Below are 17,677 nucleotides of genomic sequence, written 5' to 3' on the forward strand. Positions count from 1 at the left end.
AGAGTACAGTAGAGTAGAGTACAGTAGAGTAGAGTACAGTAGAGTAGGGTAGAGTAGAGTACAGTAGAGTACAGTAGAGTAGGGTACTGTAGAGTAGGGTAGAGTAGAGTAGAGTAGAGTACAGTAGAGTAGGGTAGAGTAGAGTAGAGTACAGTAGAGTAGAGTACAGTAGAGTAGAGTAGAGTACAGTAGAGTACAGTAGGGTAGAGTAGGGTAGAGTAGAGTACAGTAGAGTAGAGTACAGTAGAGTAGAGTAGAGTACAGTAGAGTAGAGTACAGTAGGGTAGAGTAGAGTAGAGTAGAGTACAGTAGGGTAGAGTAGAGTAGAGTAGAGTACAGTAGAGTAGAGTACAGTAGGGTAGAGTAGAGTAGAGTACAGTAGAGTAGGGTACTGTAGAGTAGGGTACTGTAGAGTAGGGTAGAGTAGAGTACAGTAGGGTAGAGTAGAGTAGAGTACAGTAGAGTACAGTAGAGTAGAGTACAGTAGAGTAGAGTACAGTAGAGTAGGGTACAGTAGAGTAGAGTACTGTAGAGTACAGTAGAGTAGAGTACAGTAGAGTACAGTAGATTAGAGTACAGTAGAGTAGAGTACAGTAGAGTAGAGTACAGTAGAGTAGAGTAGAGTACAGTAGAGTAGGGTACAGTAGAGTGGGGTACAGTAGAGTAGGGTACAGTAGAGTAGAGTACAGTAGAGTAGAGTACAGTAGAGTAGAGTAGAGTACAGTAGAGTACAGTAGAGTAGAGTACAGTAGAGTACAGTAGAGTACAGTAGAGTAGGGTACAGTAGAGTAGGGTACTGTAGAGTAGGGTACTGTAGAGTACAGTAGAGTAGAGTACAGTAGAGTAGAGTACAGTAGGGTAGAGTAGAGTACAGTAGAGTAGGGTACTGTAGAGTAGGGTACTGTAGAGTAGGGTACAGTAGAGTAGAGTACAGTAGAGTAGAGTACAGTAGAGTAGAGTAGAGTACAGTAGAGTAGAGTACAGTAGAGTAGAGTACAGTAGAGTAGGGTACAGTAGAGTAGGGTAGAGTAGAGTAGAGTACAGTAGAGTACAGTAGAGTACAGTAGAGTACAGTAGAGTAGAGTACAGTAGAGTAGAGTACAGTAGAGTAGAGTAGAGTACAGTAGAGTAGAGTACAGTAGAGTAGGGTACAGTAGAGTAGGGTACTGTAGAGTAGGGTACTGTAGAGTACAGTAGAGTAGAGTACAGTAGAGTAGACTACAGTAGGGTAGAGTAGAGTAGAGTACAGTAGAGTAGGGTAATGTAGAGTAGGGTACTGTAGAGTAGGGTACAGTAGAGTAGAGTACAGTAGAGTAGAGTACAGTAGAGTAGGGTACAGTAGAGTAGGGTAGAGTAGAGTAGAGTGGAGTAGGTTAGTGTAGAGCAGGGGTGTCAAAGTCAAATGGACGGAGGGCCAAATAAAAAATTTAGCTACAAGCCGAGGGCCGGACTGTTCGAATGTTCATTGAAATTTTTTTTAATGACGCATATAGTCTAGTGAACCTAATTGAACCTACTGAAAACCTAACAAATATATTCCAATATGATCAGATAAATAAAGCAATATTTTCTTATGGCTCTGTCAGTAATCTTTAATTTTCAACAGACACAAAAGACAAATTTCCTTTATATAAAAATCCCCATAACATGAACATTAAATGAAAGAAACCGGTATTCAAGGCACCATCAGTAGCCTATATTTTCTATTTTAGCAAAAGTGGGCTAAATTTACTTCAAAGAAAAAAACAATAATAGCAATTTTCTATCATCCACTCAACTGAAATATTTTTAAAATATAATTGGATTGAAATACAATAAAATAAAGTGCAAAAATCTATTAATCAAAAACAACACTTTGTTTAAGGAGAAGTAACATGCAGTGAAAACAAATATTAAACTTTAACTTTTAAACTTGAACTGAGTAAAAACTCTAAATATGTGATTGCACAGTAATGTTCACTTGTTTGAGGTTGAGGGTGATACTTGGTGGTGTCCCATCTTTTCCACAAGTTCATCAATGTTCGGGGTAAGGCTCTGAGCTGAGGAAATCCTCAGAATTGAGTGGAGGTGTTCAGCAGTAAGTCGACTTCTGTGTGATGTTTTGTTCAGGTTCATCAAAGAAAACAGTTGTTCACACAGGTATGTGCTGCCAAACATAGACAACGTTTGAGCAGCCTGGATGCGCAGCTGGGGCATTGTGTCGGGGAGGAAACGGGCGAACTCCGCAGCACCCACTGCCGCATATTTTGCCCTCAGTGCATCATTGCATTGGAGGTCAATCAACTCCATTTGGAGGTTTGGTGGTGAGCTTTCCACGTCAACAGCAAATGGGTTACCGAGCAGTTCCAACCTGCTTTTTTGTGCTTCAAAGTCAGCAAATCGGCGTCGAAAGTCAGCGGCAAGCATACCTATTTTATCAGCCAACTGTGCGCTCGGGAACGCACTGGTAGAGAGCTTCTCTTTCATGGTCTGGCAGCTGGGAAAGTGGCTCAAATTTTCTTTCCGCATCTGCGTCTCCCACAGAGTCAGTTTGGTTTTAAATGCCTTCACTGTACTGTACATATCAGAGATGACATGATCCCGACCCTGCAGCTGCAAGTTCATTGCATTCAGATGACTCGTAATGTCACACAGAAAAGCCATTTCACACAGAAACATTTCGTCTCGGAGTTGTGTTGTGTCTTTCCCTTTGCTGTCCAAGAACAGACAAATCTCCTCACGAAGCTCGAAACATCTTTGAAGCACCTTTCCCTGGCTTAGCCATCGCACCTCTGTGTGATAAGGCAAATCACCATGCTCCGTTTCTAACTCCGTCAGAAATGCCTTGAACTGGCGGTGATTCAAACCTTTGGCTCTGATAAAGTTAACTGTGCGCGTGATGATGCTCATTACATGCTCCATTTTCAAGGCTTTACCGCACAACGCTTCCTGGTGTATGATACAATGATAAGCTGTCAGCTCACCTGTCGCGTTTTCCTCTTGCATCTTTTCCCGTATCTTCGCCACCAGTCCGCTCCTGTGTCCACACATCGCAGGTGCTCCGTCGGTTGTCAAACCCACGAGTTTTTCCCAAGGCAGCTCCATCTCATTTACACATCTTGACACCTCTTCATACAAATCATGCCCCGTAGTTGTGCCATGCATAGGACGTAAAGCCAAAAACTCCTCTGTCACGCTTAGGCTGGAGTCCACTCCGCGGATGAAAATTGACAACTGGGCAATGTCAGAAATGTCGGTGCTCTCATCCACAGCCAAGGAATATGCAATGAAATCTTTTCCCTTTTTCACAAGCTGCTCTTTTAGATTGATGGACAACTGGTCTACTCTCTCGGCAATGGTGTTTCTGCTCAGACTCACATTTAAAAAGAGTTGCCTTTTTTCTGGGCAAACTTCGTCACAAACTTTAATCATGCAGTTTTTGATGAAATCCCCCTCCGTAAATGGCCGGGCTGATTTAGCGATCTCTTCTGCCAAAATAAAACTGGCCTTGACAGCAGCCTGGCCTTGTGATTTGGCTTTTTTGAACAGAGCCTGTCGAGATTTGAGGCCTCGTTTTAATTCCTCTGCCTTTTGTAGCCTTTGTTCCATGTCCATATTCTTGTTTTTGTCCGCGTGTTTCGTTTCATAATGTCGTCTCAGATTATACTCTTTCAGTACCGCCACACTTTCTCCACACAGAAGACACACAGGTTTTCCAGCTACCTCCGTGAACATATACTCCGACTCCCACCTTGTTTGAAACCCCCGGTTCTCAGTGTCCACATTCCGTTTTGCCATTTTTGATGGGTATCTGAAAGTTAATTTTACTGTGATGCTGACGACTGCTGTGCCAATAAATATTGAAATGAAGCAGCCTACTGCTCGGTGCGTCACCGTTGCATTGTGGGAAATGTAGTATTGGTGCGTGTAAAAGATCTGCGGGCTGCCGGCTTGCTGCGGTCTGCGGGCCGGTTCTAATAATAAATCAAGATCATCCCAGGGGCCGTAAAAAACCTTCTCGCGGGCCGGATGTGGCCCGCGGGCCTTGACTCTGACATATGTGGTGTAGAGAGTGGTGTTTTACCTCTGTTTGTTGAAGGGACTGCCAAACGTGATGTTATCCTCCACGGTGGCATTCAGCAGCCAAGACTTCTGGGTAGCGTAGCCCACAGAGTACCTGTTCTTACTGAGGCATTATGGGAAATGGAAGCAGAAGAGAGAGAGCTCAAACTACAAACATGGAGATAGGGGAGGGGGTAATCTTTGGGACATCAACACTGAGGCACATCAAGCGGTGAGTGGGGGAAGTGGGTTTAGGTTTTTAACACAGGTTAATGATGAGGTGGAAGAGTTGAACCAAAATAACAACAATGTGCTGGGAGTCCAGTTTGTTGATCTTGTTGGATGTGCAGCAGAACTACCCAAAGAATATGCTTGAGGATAAGAGCATTATGTGTCTGAAGGCACAGTGCTTCGTGTACCATTGTGTACCAGTGTTCCCACCACCATATGTTAGCCTTAGCTGGTTATTAATGGCTGAGTAATTGTACGATATAAGAGAAAGAGAGAATGAAGACGTTAGCTGTGGGTCATGCACACTGACCAGGATGTTGGTCTCTTTGTGTACAGTATTCCTATTGTCTCCTGTTGAAAACATACTGTGGAGGCGAATCCACAGTGTCAAAATATATCTCTATCCCTATAACTGCCTTTTCAGTCAGTTTCTTCAGACCCAGACTCCCAGCATGGAAGCACACAAACACTCCACGACTCACTCCACGACCAGCTAGTAGCAACTCAAAGATCACCATGACTGAGGAATGGAGGGATTGAGGGAGGGATATTGGGAATGATGGCAGGGGAAGGGAGGGATTGAGGGAGGGATATTGGGAATGATGGCAGGGGAATGGAGGGATTGAGGGAGGGATATTGGGAATGATGGCAGGGGAATGGAGGGATTGAGGGAGGGATATAGGGAATGATGGCAGGGGAATGGAGGGATTGAGGGAGGGATATAGGGAATGATGGCAGGGGAATGAAGGGATTGAGGGAGGGATATAGGGAATGATGGCAGGGGAATGGAGGGATTGAGGGAGGGATATAGGGAATGATGGCAGGGGAATGGAGGGATTGAGGGAGGGATATAGGGAATGATGGCAGGGGAATGGAGGGATTGAGGGAGGGATATTGGGAATGATGGCAGGGGAATGGAGGGATTGAGGGAGGGATATAGGGAATGATGGCAGGGGAATGGAGGGATTGAGGGAGGGATATTGGGAATGATGGCAGGGGAATGGAGGGATTGAGGGAGGGATATTGGGAATGATGGCAGGGGAATGGAGGGATTGAGGGAGGGATATAGGGAATGATGGCAGGGGAATGGAGGGATTGAGGGAGGGATATTGGGAATGATGGCAGGGGAATGGAGGGATTGAGGGAGGGATATAGGGAATGATGGCAGGGGAATGGAGGGATTGAGGGAGGGATATAGGGAATGATGGCAGGGGAATGGAGGGATTGAGGGAGGGATATAGGGAATGATGGCAGGGGAATGGAGGGATTGAGGGAGGGATATAGGGAATGATGGCAGGGGAATGGAGGGATTGAGGGAGGGATATTGGGAATGATGGCAGGGGAATGGAGGGATTGAGGGAGGGATATAGGGAATGATGGCAGGGGAATGGAGGGTTTGAGGGAGGGATATAGGGAATGATGGCAGGGGAATGGAGGGATTGAGGGAGGGATATAGGGAATGATGGCAGGGGAATGGAGGGATTGAGGGAGGGATATAGGGAATGATGGCAGGGGAATGGAGGGATTGAGGGAGGGATATAGGGAATGATGGCAGGGGAAGGGAGGAAGGGGGTGACGGCAGGGTCCCTTCAGAGGAAGTTTAAAAAGGGGTACCTCCTGGTTTCTTCAAAAGACCGGTCCGTCTCAAAACAACTGCAAGTCACGTTCAATGTGTTAGAATCCGTACAGCCAGATAGACACAACCACCTCGACTTCACCTTCCTTTACACATGAAGAGCTGAAACCGCACGCACACGCGCCTGTGTGTGTGGGTATACAGAGTCGCGTATGTGTGTTCAAATGTAAATCTAGCAGAAGTGTCCTTACAGGAAAGCCCTGCTTTGTAGGGCAGCCCTAAAACTGTGTATCGGGGCGAAGAAATTTTGACAGAGAGCCAAGAGTCAATTTAATCCAGCTTTATCTACAGAATGACCTCCCTCAACAGTGCAGGCATACTGTCATAATACTGTCATTGTCTCAGGCCCAGGGAACTGTCTGCTCTAATAGTGTTATGGCTTCTCCTAGAATGATGTAGGTCTACATGAGGGTGGGATTCAGTGCGGATAGCAGCGTCTGATAAATCAACCATTCTCAACCCAGTCCTTGGGGCCACTAGTCCTTTCACATATTTGGTGTTTATTCAAAACTAGCCCTCCTAAATGATTCAACAAGTCAACTAATAGCCAACTGACTTAAGTGTTGAGACCAAAATGATTCAACTAGTCAACTAATAGCCAACTGACTTAAAGTGTTGGGACCTAACTTATTCATATGGTCAACTAATAGCCAAATGACTTGTAAATGTAGAATGTACTGTACAGGGGTGAGATGGGAAGAGTAAACCCCAGAGGGAGAAAATACCTGTTGGCCTCGTGCAGCATCTCACTCACAGGCAGTCTGATTTAGATAGAAAACAACCACGACAGAAGACAGAACACAGACAAGGCTGAGGTTAGTGTCTACGGCCCGTGATGACTACCTGTTCTGCTATGGTACTGACTGGCACCTTCGTTCGCTCACATAAGAGTGGCTTCATTTGGCAGGTCAATTTCATTTTTGGATTACTGCTAAGAAGAGCAGCCATTATGGTTCTAAACGGATTGAGGAGACATAGTGGTTCTAATGGTAACTGTGGTACACCATCAGTATCATAGAGAACTTAAAAGAACTACATGGACCATGTTTCATAGCAGTGTATGAAGGGAGAGAAGTGTTTAATAGATTGATAGGGTATATTACAGCTTATTAACAGGCTGTGACTTAATGGAGAACAATGAAATCAACGGTTACTAAACCTACAACAAACTAATACCACTGTTTTCATTCAATCTAGCTCAAAATGAAAACCTTTCAGTCAGAAGTGTATTATTCATTCAATAACCCAATCAAATCTAATTCAATTATACAATTGAACGCTTCCTGGACAAGCAACCACGCTACCCAGCCAATATGTCCTTGGCAAGAAAATGCTGCAACGCCCAGTTCGTTAGCAATTAGCATGTGTCTGTTCTTCTGCTCAAGTTTCAATCTAAATGCTAATGCTAAGAATGCTAATCAGAGATCCATCTCCAGAACATCACAGACAACCCAATCTTAATTTGATGTTAGCGTACATTAATGTGAGTGCAGATCTCAAATTAAGATTTGGCCCTAGGAGATGGACATAGAGTTTCTGTTTTGTTGTAAAAAAAATATGAATGACAGAGATATGTGAAGACAGAGAGTTGAAAATGAAAAGTCCAGTTTTAAAAGTGATGGTGACTGTGAGGTTGTGTTATAGAGATGAGTAGATAGATAGATGATGTTAGACAGTCAAATTTCAGGCAAAGCTGACACCAGCAAGCAGACAGTGAGCGATGTACAGAGAGACAGAGGAGCAGCCAGCTCTCCTTCCATAACAACCACAGCCACAGAGACAGAGACAGACACAGACACAACCAGGACACAGGAAGGACAATACACAGGACCAACAAGATGGAGGGTGGAATGGCTTCTTATTCCACAGATGAAGGCTTTGAATAGCACTGGTGGAGAAGCACAGTGAAACACCCATTTCAAATGGACTTAATGGACGAGTTTGACAGCTAGTCAACTTTAGAAAGACACAACGATCCCAAAACGAGACTGAGACGGATAAAGAGGAAAGGAGATGTGTGTCCATCTTGGTATTTGAGTGGACCTCAGCATGTTCAGTACCTAATAAAGATGAGGACCCCAGAGATTTACACCCTATTGCAGACCTTCTAACATGTAGCTTATGCCGGTTGGTACCACTCACTTGCTCCAGTAGACCTTTCCACTGAGGGTCTGCATCTCTCCCAGCATGGCCAGCAACAGGGACGACTTCCCACAACCCACCTGGCCCACGATCATGGTCAGCTGACCTGGAGATAAGACACAGAACAAGAAGACACTATATAAAGGTATGAAGACACTATATAAAGGTACGAAGACACTATATAAAGGTTAGAAGACACTATATAAAGGTTAGAAGACACTATATAAAGGTTAGAAGACACTATATAAAGGTAAGAAGACACTATATACAGGTTAGAAGACACTATATAAAGGTTAGAAGACACTATATAAAGGTAAGAAGACACTATATAAAGGTAAGAAGACACTATATAAAGGTTAGAAGACACTATATAAAGGTTAGAAGACACTATATAAAGGTAAGAAGACACTATATAAAGGTAAGAAGACACTATATAAAGGTTAGAAGACACTATATAAAGGTTAGAAGACACTATATAAAGGTAAGAAGACACTATATAAAGGTTAGAAGACACTATATAAAGGTTAGAAGACACTATATAAAGGTTAGAAGACACTATATAAAGGTAAGAAGACACTATATAAAGGTTAGAAGACACTATATAAAGGTAAGAAGACACTATATAAAGGTAAGAAGACACTATATAAAGGTACAAAGACACTATATAAAGGTTAGAAGACACTATATAAAGGTTAGAAGACACTATATAAAGGTTAGAAGACACTATATAAAGGTAAGAAGACACTATATAAAGGTTAGAAGACACTATATAAAGGTTAGAAGACACTATATAAAGGTAAGAAGACACTATATAAAGGTAAGAAGACACTATATAAAGGTTAGAAGACACTATATAAAGGTTAGAAGACACTATATAAAGGTTAGAAGACACTATATAAAGGTTAGAAGACACTATATAAAAGGTAAGAAGACACTATATAAAGGTTAGAAGACACTATATAAAGGTTAGAAGACACTATATAAAGGTAAGAAGACACTATATAAAGGTTAGAAGACACTATATAAAGGTTAGAAGACACTATATAAAGGTAAGAAGACACTATATAAAGGTTAGAAGACACTATATAAAGGTTAGAAGACACTATATAAAGGTAAGAAGACACTATATAAAGGTAAGAAGACACTATATAAAGGTTAGAAGACACTATATAAAGGTAAGAAGACACTATATAAAGGTAAGAAGACACTATATAAAGGTTAGAAGACACTATATAAAGGTTAGAAGACACTATATAAAGGTTAGAAGACACTATATAAAGGTAAGAAGACACTATATAAAGGTTAGAAGACACTATATAATGGTTAGAAGACACTATATAAAGGTTAGAAGACACTATATAAAGTAAAGGTTAGAAGACACTATATAAAGGTACGAAGACACTATATAAAGGTTAGAAGACACTATATAAAGGTATGAAGACACAATATAAAGGTTAGAAGACAATATATAAAGGTTAGAAGACACTATATAAAGCATTAGGGACAACAGATTGTTCTAAAAAGTAGGATAGGATGTTGGGATATCTTTACACTCTCAATTTAGATCAGTCATGTTTCCACATCAGTGGAGGCTGGTGGGAGGAGTTATAGGAGTATGGGCTGATTATAATGGCTAGAATGGAGAATGAATGGAATGGAGTCAGTCATGTAGTTTCCATACGTTTGATGTGTTTGATACCGTTCCATTTATTACATTCCAGCCATTACAATGTCCCTGTCCTCCTATAGCTCCTCCCACCAGCCGCCACTGTTCCACATATCCTCCATAACACTTCTACTCCCTCAGCTGCAGCAAATAGTGGTCTACCAGGACCAGCCTATCCTGTTTGTCTTAGCAGACTAGCTGTCATATCTGACGGGCCACTGGCCATGAGGTCATAGCAGGGAGATATACTACACTGTCACACACACACACGCACAAACACACACACAGCTGGTGTTAGATATACTACACTGACTGTCGACGACCTCCTAAACAGGACGCAGCCTGGCGTTGCCATAGTGTTCCCAGCAGGATCGGGTTACCTGTTGGAATGCAGATGTTGATGTCGGACAACGTTGACAAGTTGCTTCCCCATGTGAAGAATCCCCTGTTCACCTGAACAGGATACAGTGGGATTAGTAGGCTGACAGAAAAGCATGGACATGGAGCCTACATGTTATGTTCTGCAGCAGGTGGTTTACATATGTATGTGTACATAGAAATAATGAACCATTTAGGTCTTTAAGGCAAATATAATAGCATGTTTACATAGTTATGTTGTGTTTTATGTCTTGTCCGATTCTACTGTTTATTATAGCCAGTAATCCCCCCTCTCTTCCATCCCCTACAGCAAAACCACACAAGATCTGAGATTCAGTGACACAGAACTAATAAATACAAGTTCAAAATGAAAGACAGACGTCTTATTACCGCTGAGAAAAGAGACTTGGTAAATTAAGTTTGTAAATAGACAGAGCGGATGTTACGGGGGTGAGGACCAGAGGGGATGGGGAGTCTTGAAAGGGAGGCAGGGATAGGGGTAGAGAGAGGTAGAGAGGGAGTGGAGGAAGATAGGGGTAAGCTGGGAGGCAGAGATGGGGGGGATAAGATGGAAGAGAAGAGAGAGGGAGGAATAAAGAGGGAGAGAGAATGGGTGATGGGGGACAGAGAGGAAGACAGAGTGGCAGAGAGAAGGGGTGATGGGGGACAGAGCGGCAGAGAGAAGGGGTGATGGGAGACAGATAAGAAGACAGAGAGAAGGGGTGATGGGAGACAGAGAGGAAGACAGAGCGGCAGAGAGAAGGGGTGATGGGAGACAGAGAGGAAGACAGAGCGGCAGAGAGAAGGGGTGATGGGAGACAGCGAGGAAGACAGAGCGGCAGAGAGAAGGGGTGATGGGGACAGAGCGGCAGAGAGAAGGGGTGATGGGAGACAGCGAGGAAGACAGAGCGGCAGAGAGAAGAGGTGATGGGAGACAGATAGGAAGACAGAGCGGCAGAGAGAAGGGGTGATGGGAGACAGATAGGAGGAGAGGAGGGGTGATGGGAGACAGAGAAGAAGGTAGAGAGGCAGAGAGAGAAAGCGGTTGAGATGAGAGAGGAGACAGAGAAAGAAGATTTATCTGGTTCACACACAGCAGCAGCCCATTAATTCGACCCTCAAACCCTCTTGCTGCCCCCAAGCTCATTAACAGACTGCCTACAATAATGCTGTGGGTCCACAGGGATAGCAACAGGATGTGGACCCCAAAGAGACCAGAACAGGGGCTGAGAACATGTCAGTTAATGACACAGGGCACAGGGTTCTCTGTTCTCATGAGAATCCCCTGCCTCTGACTCATGATGTGGGTCCTGAGAGTTTAAACTGTCGGTAAATGTTGACTTCTCCTCAGGGTGTGTTTCACACAATGGACAGGCCAAGAGATGAAACATCTGCTGTGAGAGATAGACCATGTTAACATCTGTGGTGTCACGTGTTACTAGAGTGAATGACCCGGGCGGATGTGACAAAAAGGCCAGTTTAAAGGTTTAATGACAACTGTCAGACTCTAGCTCAGAAGCCTCTGCGTGTGTACGTGTCTACGTGCGTGCATGTGGCTGCACATGTACGCGAGCTACAGCTTGTCTGTGAGTTGATAGCCTACGTGTCTGTTCCTGTGTCCGTGCATGCAGTCAGCGAGTGTGTGCGGTGCTGTGTGTGTGTCACAGGTCCTGAGAAGAAGGGCCAATGAGCTTGTTGAGGTGTTGAACTTTGACCCCTGACCTTGACAGCCACGTCCTCAGTCTCGTTGGGTCGCAGTGGTCTGCGTGCTGGCTGCTCATAGCTGTCCATCTGGTAGAGCAGGGGCTGCTTCCTGTTTATAGCCTTGGTCTGGAGAGAGAGAGGTAGGGAGGGGGAGATGGGGAGGGAGAGGGGAGAGGGAGGGAGAGAAAGGGAGGGAGGGAGAGGGGAGAGGGAGAGGGAGGGAGAGAGTGGGAGGGAGAGGGGAGAGGGAGGGAGAGAGTGGGAGGGAGAGGGGAGAGGGAGGGAGAGAGTGGGAGGGAGAGGGGAGAGGGAGGGAGAGAGTGGGAGGGAGAGGGGAGAGGGAGGGAGAGAGTGGGAGGGAGGGAGAGGGGAGAGAAAGGGAGGGAGAGAGGGGAGAGAGAGAGGGAGAGAGGGAGGGATAGAATGAAAGACAGAAATGGGGAGAGGGAGATGGAGGGTGAGAAAAAGAGAAAGAGAGATTGCATTCAGTGATAAACTTGGCCCGCTGTAAACTTGGCCCGCTGATAAACTTGGCCCGCTCATCCGCTGTAACCTCCAGGGAGGACCCCCTCTCAGACCCTGACTGAGACTGTCTCCAGAGGGAGCTTCTTATCCCCTACCCCTCATCCCCAAGACATCCCTCCCTCTATCCCTTCGTCCCTCCCTCCCTCCCTCCATCCCTCAGCCCTAAACAAATGGCTCCTCCATCTCACACTAACCCCTCCACCACTTGGTCTCCCTCCACTCCTTCTGAGGAGTCCAACACAGAAATAAACCTGTCAAAGTCCAGAGAACAGCTGAAGACGAGACTAGCAGCAACCAGCTACTTAAGGACTCCTGGTTGAGATTCCCCATTAAACACTGCTGCTAGATTGACACGGTGTGTAGTTACAGTTACTCCTTCTACAGAGACCAGATCTGCTCTGGTCAAACAGACACTTTCTCTGCAGTTCCACCAAAAGCTTGAAGTTAGAAACACATGTTGGCTCTGAAACGTGGTCAGATGAAAAGCATCATAGCCATCATATCATCCTGATGAGTCCATTAGCCGTGTTGGGAGCTGTCGAAACCCTGTAGTAACACAGTAGTAGTTGTATTCCATGCTGGCTGTAAATGAATAGCTCCTGGATTAGGCTCTGTGCTGGCTGAAAGGCTAGCATTAGCTGCTCTGGCAGAGGGACAGATAAGTAATTGGGTCATGTTCATTAGGGACCAAAGTGAAAAAACAGACTTAAACGCTAAGAGACTACCTCGAAACACACCATTTAGTTTACATTTTGCTTCAGTGTGCCCTACTAAACACGACTCAGGCCTGTATTGGGGCAGTGTTTGGTAATAGTGATGGTGGTGTGTGTGTGTGTGTGTGTGTGTGTGTGTGTGTGTGTGTGTGTGTGTGTGTGTGTGTGTGTGTGTGTGTGTGTGTGTGTGTGTGTGTGTGTGTGTGTGTGTGTGTGTGTGTGTGTGTGTGTGTGTACTCACCGCCCCAGGGTGTTTCTTACAGGCCTCTAGGGACACAGACATGTCTCCGTTCCTCCAGCTGTCATCGCCAATCTCATCGCTCTGCAGGAACTCACCCAGCTTTTGGACGCTGTGGATAGGACATAATATGATAGGACATACACACACACACACACACACACACATATAAATAACCCTTCTATGATAAATAATATTCCAGCAGATTGTCTATCTGGTAACTATCCAGTATTCAGTATCCCTGGGCGTCCTCAGTAGGCCTCTCACCTGACCATGGCCTTGACTGCGAAGCGGACCACGGTGGAGAGCAGGAACAGTGGGGTAACCAGGATGTGGAAGAGGGCCAGAGCAGCGAAGGCCTCCGAGGAGCTGGGTTTGGACTTGTTGATCAGGGCGTGGCTGACAAACGTCTGACAGAGACACAAAGGGACACACAGTTACTCAGTTCGGTATTGTTACCAGATTTCAGAGCTGGCAAAAAACACTAGCTAAAATTGGCCGGAAAATGGCCTGCAGGATACAGGAATGATGAGAAACCCTCTTACCACAAGCACAGCAGCGATGGGGATAGCAGCATTCATGAAAACTGGGGAGGAAGAGAGGTCATATTAGGTAACAACAGAGAACATTTGGAGAGAACAAAGACATTTTCAAACTTCAAAGCTCTTAAGTCAAACTGAGCCCCAAATATACATGAGGACAGAATATAAGCAGTGTGAGTGTCTTACTGGACAAAAGGAAGGGGATTTCACAGCTCCAAAGAAAGGATGTGATAGCTATTATAAGGTAACGGAGGAGGGGTGTGTGTCTTATTGGAGGTGTAGAGGGCCACGGTGTGTGTGTGTCTCACTAGACATGGAGGTGTAGAGGGCCAAGGTGTGTGTGTCTCACTAGACATGGAGGTGTAGAGGGCCAAGGTGTGTGTGTGTCTCACTAGACATGGAGGTGTAGAGGGCCAAGGTGTGTGTGTCTCACTAGACATGGAGGTGTAGAGGGCCAAGGTGTGTGTGTGTCTCACTAGACATGGAGGTGTAGAGAGCGAAGGTGTGTGTGTGTCTCACTAGACATGGAGGTGTAGAGGGCGAAGGTGCGGAGGCTAGTGAGCTCCTTGCCCCTGGTATCTTCTACACTGTCACAGAAGATGTTCTCCCAGGCGTACAGCTTCAGCAGCTTGATCCCCTTCAGAATCTCTGTGGTCTTCTTCAGACGCTCCGTAGACTGGTCCTGTCAGAAGAGGGCGATGCCTTACTGAAGATTTCAACTACAAAATAATATGAATATTTTCTCATTTCAACTCTTTTTAAAGGCTATTGTTTCCTTATCATATACTGTTTCCCTCATCACAACAGAAAATAACTGAAATCACTCAAATGTAGGATATTTATTCATGGTAAAGCTTGCAGGTTCATATCTAAAGTGACAGTGAAACTACGATCTAAGGGATTGGTGCAGGCAGTGTTCAACCTGAGTGGCTCAACGTGAACAGAGGGTGACTCACCAGGGTGCTCTTCTGGGTGTCAGCCAGCTTGGTAGCGATCAGGTATTGGACTGGAGCCAGCAGCACGATGACTGAAGCTCCAATCAGAGCACTGGTCCCCAGCAGGTAGTACAGCAGGATCACGCCCATCACAATCTGAGCAGGAACACAAAGATATGAGGGATATATTGGGGAGTTATGAGGGATATATTAGGGAGTTATTAGGGAGTTATGAGGGATATATTATGGAGTTATTATGGAGTTATGAGGGATATATTATGGAGTTATTATGGAGTTATTAGGGAGTTATGAGGGATATATTATGGAGTTATTATGGAGTTATTAGGGAGTTATTAGGGATGTATTAGGGATGTATTAGGGAGTTATTAGGGAGCTTTGAGGGATATATTAGGGAAATATTAGGGATAAATTAGGGAGTTATGAGGGATAAATTAGGGAGCTTTGAGGGAGGTATTAGGGATATATTAGGGAGGTATTAGGGATATATTAGGGAGTTATTAGGGAGTTATTAGGGATATATTATGGAGTTATTAGGGATGTATTAGGGAGTTATTAGGGATATATTAGGGAAATATTAGGGATAAATTAGGGAGTTATGAGGGATAAATTAGGGAGCTTTGAGGGAGGTATTAGGGATATATTAGGGAGGTATTAGGGATATATTAGTGATATATTAGTGATATATTAGGGAGGTATTAGGGAGTTATTAGTGATATATTAGGGATAAATTAGGGATATATTATGGAGTTATTATGGAGTTATTAGGGAGTTATTAGGGATGTATTAGGGATGTATTAGGGAGTTATTAGGGAGCTTTGAGGGTTATATTAGGGAAATATTAGGGATAAATTAGGGAGTTATGAGGGATAAATTAGGGAGCTTTGAGGGAGGTATTAGGGATATATTAGGGAGGTATTAGGGAGCTTTGAGGGATATATTAGGGAAATATTAGGGATAAATTAGGGAGTTATGAGGGATAAATTAGGGAGCTTTGAGGGAGGTATTAGGGATATATTAGGGAGGTATTAGGGATATATTAGGGAGTTATTAGGGAGTTATTAGGGATATATTATGGAGTTATTAGGGATGTATTAGGGAGTTATTAGGGATATATTAGGGAAATATTAGGGATAAATTAGGGAGTTATGAGGGATAAATTAGGGAGCTTTGAGGGAGGTATTAGGGATATATTAGGGAGGTATTAGGGATATATTAGTGATATATTAGTGATATATTAGGGAGGTATTAGGGAGTTATTAGTGATATATTAGGGATAAATTAGGGATATATTAGGGAGGTATTAGGGAGTTATTAGGGATATAGTTGTGATATATTATGGAGTTATTAGGGAGTTATTAGTGAGTTATTAGGGATGAATTATTGATGCATAATATTACAGTCATATTGGTACTGGCAGATAATGGCTTAAAAAATACTTACTTGTTAACCCATATTCTGAGACAAAATCATGCTTTGGCGTCCACTTTAAGATCATGTTGTTGGCCGGATCATACATAGAGACTATGTCCAGATAGATTGTATCTTAACAGCATGGCACAACCTGCACTTATGTCAAATTGACCTCAAAAGTTTTTTGTTGTTGTTGCATTTTAGCTAACACTAACGCTTTTACTAACCTTAACCTAATTCTCCTAACCTGCTACGTTAGTTCTCCTAACCTACTGCGTAAATTCTCCTAACCTGCAACGAAAAGTACATTTCGACATAAGCTGAATTCTATCTAGTCAAAACCCACCTGCACTGGCATGGCCCAGAGGTTGGGACACAGGAAGAGGAACCACATGAGCTGGTTGGTTTCTATGGCAACCAGGTTGTTGATCTGGCCCAGGGTCATCTCTCCCATGGACATGTTAGAGGTGGACAGACGCAGGATCTTGTTGTAGATCATCGCCTAGGAAATGGGCAGGACAGAGGATATTAACAACCTACTAGATACAGTACATTCACTTCTGTGACTGTCTACGGCTGTCCCGATTCTCCACCTCTGTGACTGTCTACGGCTGTCCCGATTCTCCACCTCTGTGACTGTCTACGGCTGTCCAGATTCTCCACTTTATTTTGCACCTCCCCACTCCCCGTCATGAATTGAACAATGGCAGAAACTCCCGTCAGCCAATGACTACACCAAGCTAATGCTTTTAAATCTATGACAGAGACTGAACAAGTGAACACTTTGGGTAAAGGATGGAGAATCGGTGCCGCAGTATCCTACAAATCCCAGAATCCTCCAGTCAATCACCAGCAGGGCTCCACGGAGGTTGATGCCGGTCTCTATGGTGACATAGTAGGAGGCCTGTAGGAAGGTCCGCTGTAGCACCAGGGCCAGGAACAGCAGAACAGCCAGCACTGACGTATTCTGGAGCAGCTCGTTGGACGACATAAAGTAGACCTCGAAATAGGGGACCTGATAGACAGTCACACACACACACACACACACACACACACACACACACACACACACACACACACACACACACACACACACACACACACACACACACACACACGCACGCACGCACGCACGCACGCACGCACGCACGCACGCACGCACGCACGCACACACACACACACACACATTGTAGGTTAGAGCAGATGTAGGGGACGGTAAAAAGCAAGACCTGACACTACCCAGACCCCGTCACTACCCAGACCCCGTCACTACCCAGACCCCGTCACACACAGAAGGACAGAGAGTGAGAGAGTGTGAGATGAGTGAGGAATTTTCCATGTCACTCAGAAATGCACGCCTGCAGTACTTCAGCCTAAACTCTCTGTTCCTCTGTTCAGTCCTCTAACATGATGCTCTACTTTAGAGAGACGTTCCTCTGTTCAGCCCTCTACCATGATGCTCTACTTTAGAGAGACGTTCCTCTGTTCAGCCCTC

At 44.6% G+C, this 17,677-nt stretch overlaps 1 protein-coding gene across 10 annotated transcripts in view; it reads right to left on the reverse strand.

The window, feature by feature from the left end:
* LOC129838466 (ATP-binding cassette sub-family C member 9-like) overlaps nucleotides 1–17,677 on the reverse strand; it is an 84,104-nt gene that overhangs the window by 49,508 nt on the left and 16,919 nt on the right. For 6 of the 10 annotated variants that reach the window (XM_055905433.1, XM_055905434.1, XM_055905432.1 and 3 more), the window contains 13 exons: nucleotides 17,033–17,197; nucleotides 16,529–16,684; nucleotides 14,773–14,907; nucleotides 14,336–14,498; nucleotides 13,820–13,860; nucleotides 13,542–13,684; nucleotides 13,278–13,386; nucleotides 11,817–11,924; nucleotides 10,097–10,169; nucleotides 8,051–8,156; nucleotides 6,634–6,669; nucleotides 5,887–5,925; nucleotides 4,064–4,165 (listed from right to left, as the gene is read on the reverse strand). In XM_055905433.1, the coding sequence (XP_055761408.1) occupies nucleotides 4,064–4,165; nucleotides 5,887–5,925; nucleotides 6,634–6,669; nucleotides 8,051–8,156; nucleotides 10,097–10,169; nucleotides 11,817–11,924; nucleotides 13,278–13,386; nucleotides 13,542–13,684; nucleotides 13,820–13,860; nucleotides 14,336–14,498; nucleotides 14,773–14,907; nucleotides 16,529–16,684; nucleotides 17,033–17,197 (1,376 nt within the window). The remainder of the gene's footprint in view (nucleotides 1–4,063; nucleotides 4,166–5,886; nucleotides 5,926–6,633; nucleotides 6,670–8,050; nucleotides 8,157–10,096; nucleotides 10,170–11,816; nucleotides 11,925–13,277; nucleotides 13,387–13,541; nucleotides 13,685–13,819; nucleotides 13,861–14,335; nucleotides 14,499–14,772; nucleotides 14,908–16,528; nucleotides 16,685–17,032; nucleotides 17,198–17,677) is intronic. The other 4 variants (XM_055905437.1, XM_055905440.1, XM_055905441.1 and 1 more) reach the window with 2 other exon arrangements.

This window comes from Salvelinus fontinalis, chromosome 39 (assembly GCF_029448725.1).
Source record: "Salvelinus fontinalis isolate EN_2023a chromosome 39, ASM2944872v1, whole genome shotgun sequence".
In the NCBI taxonomy this organism is placed as follows: domain Eukaryota; kingdom Metazoa; phylum Chordata; class Actinopteri; order Salmoniformes; family Salmonidae; genus Salvelinus; species Salvelinus fontinalis.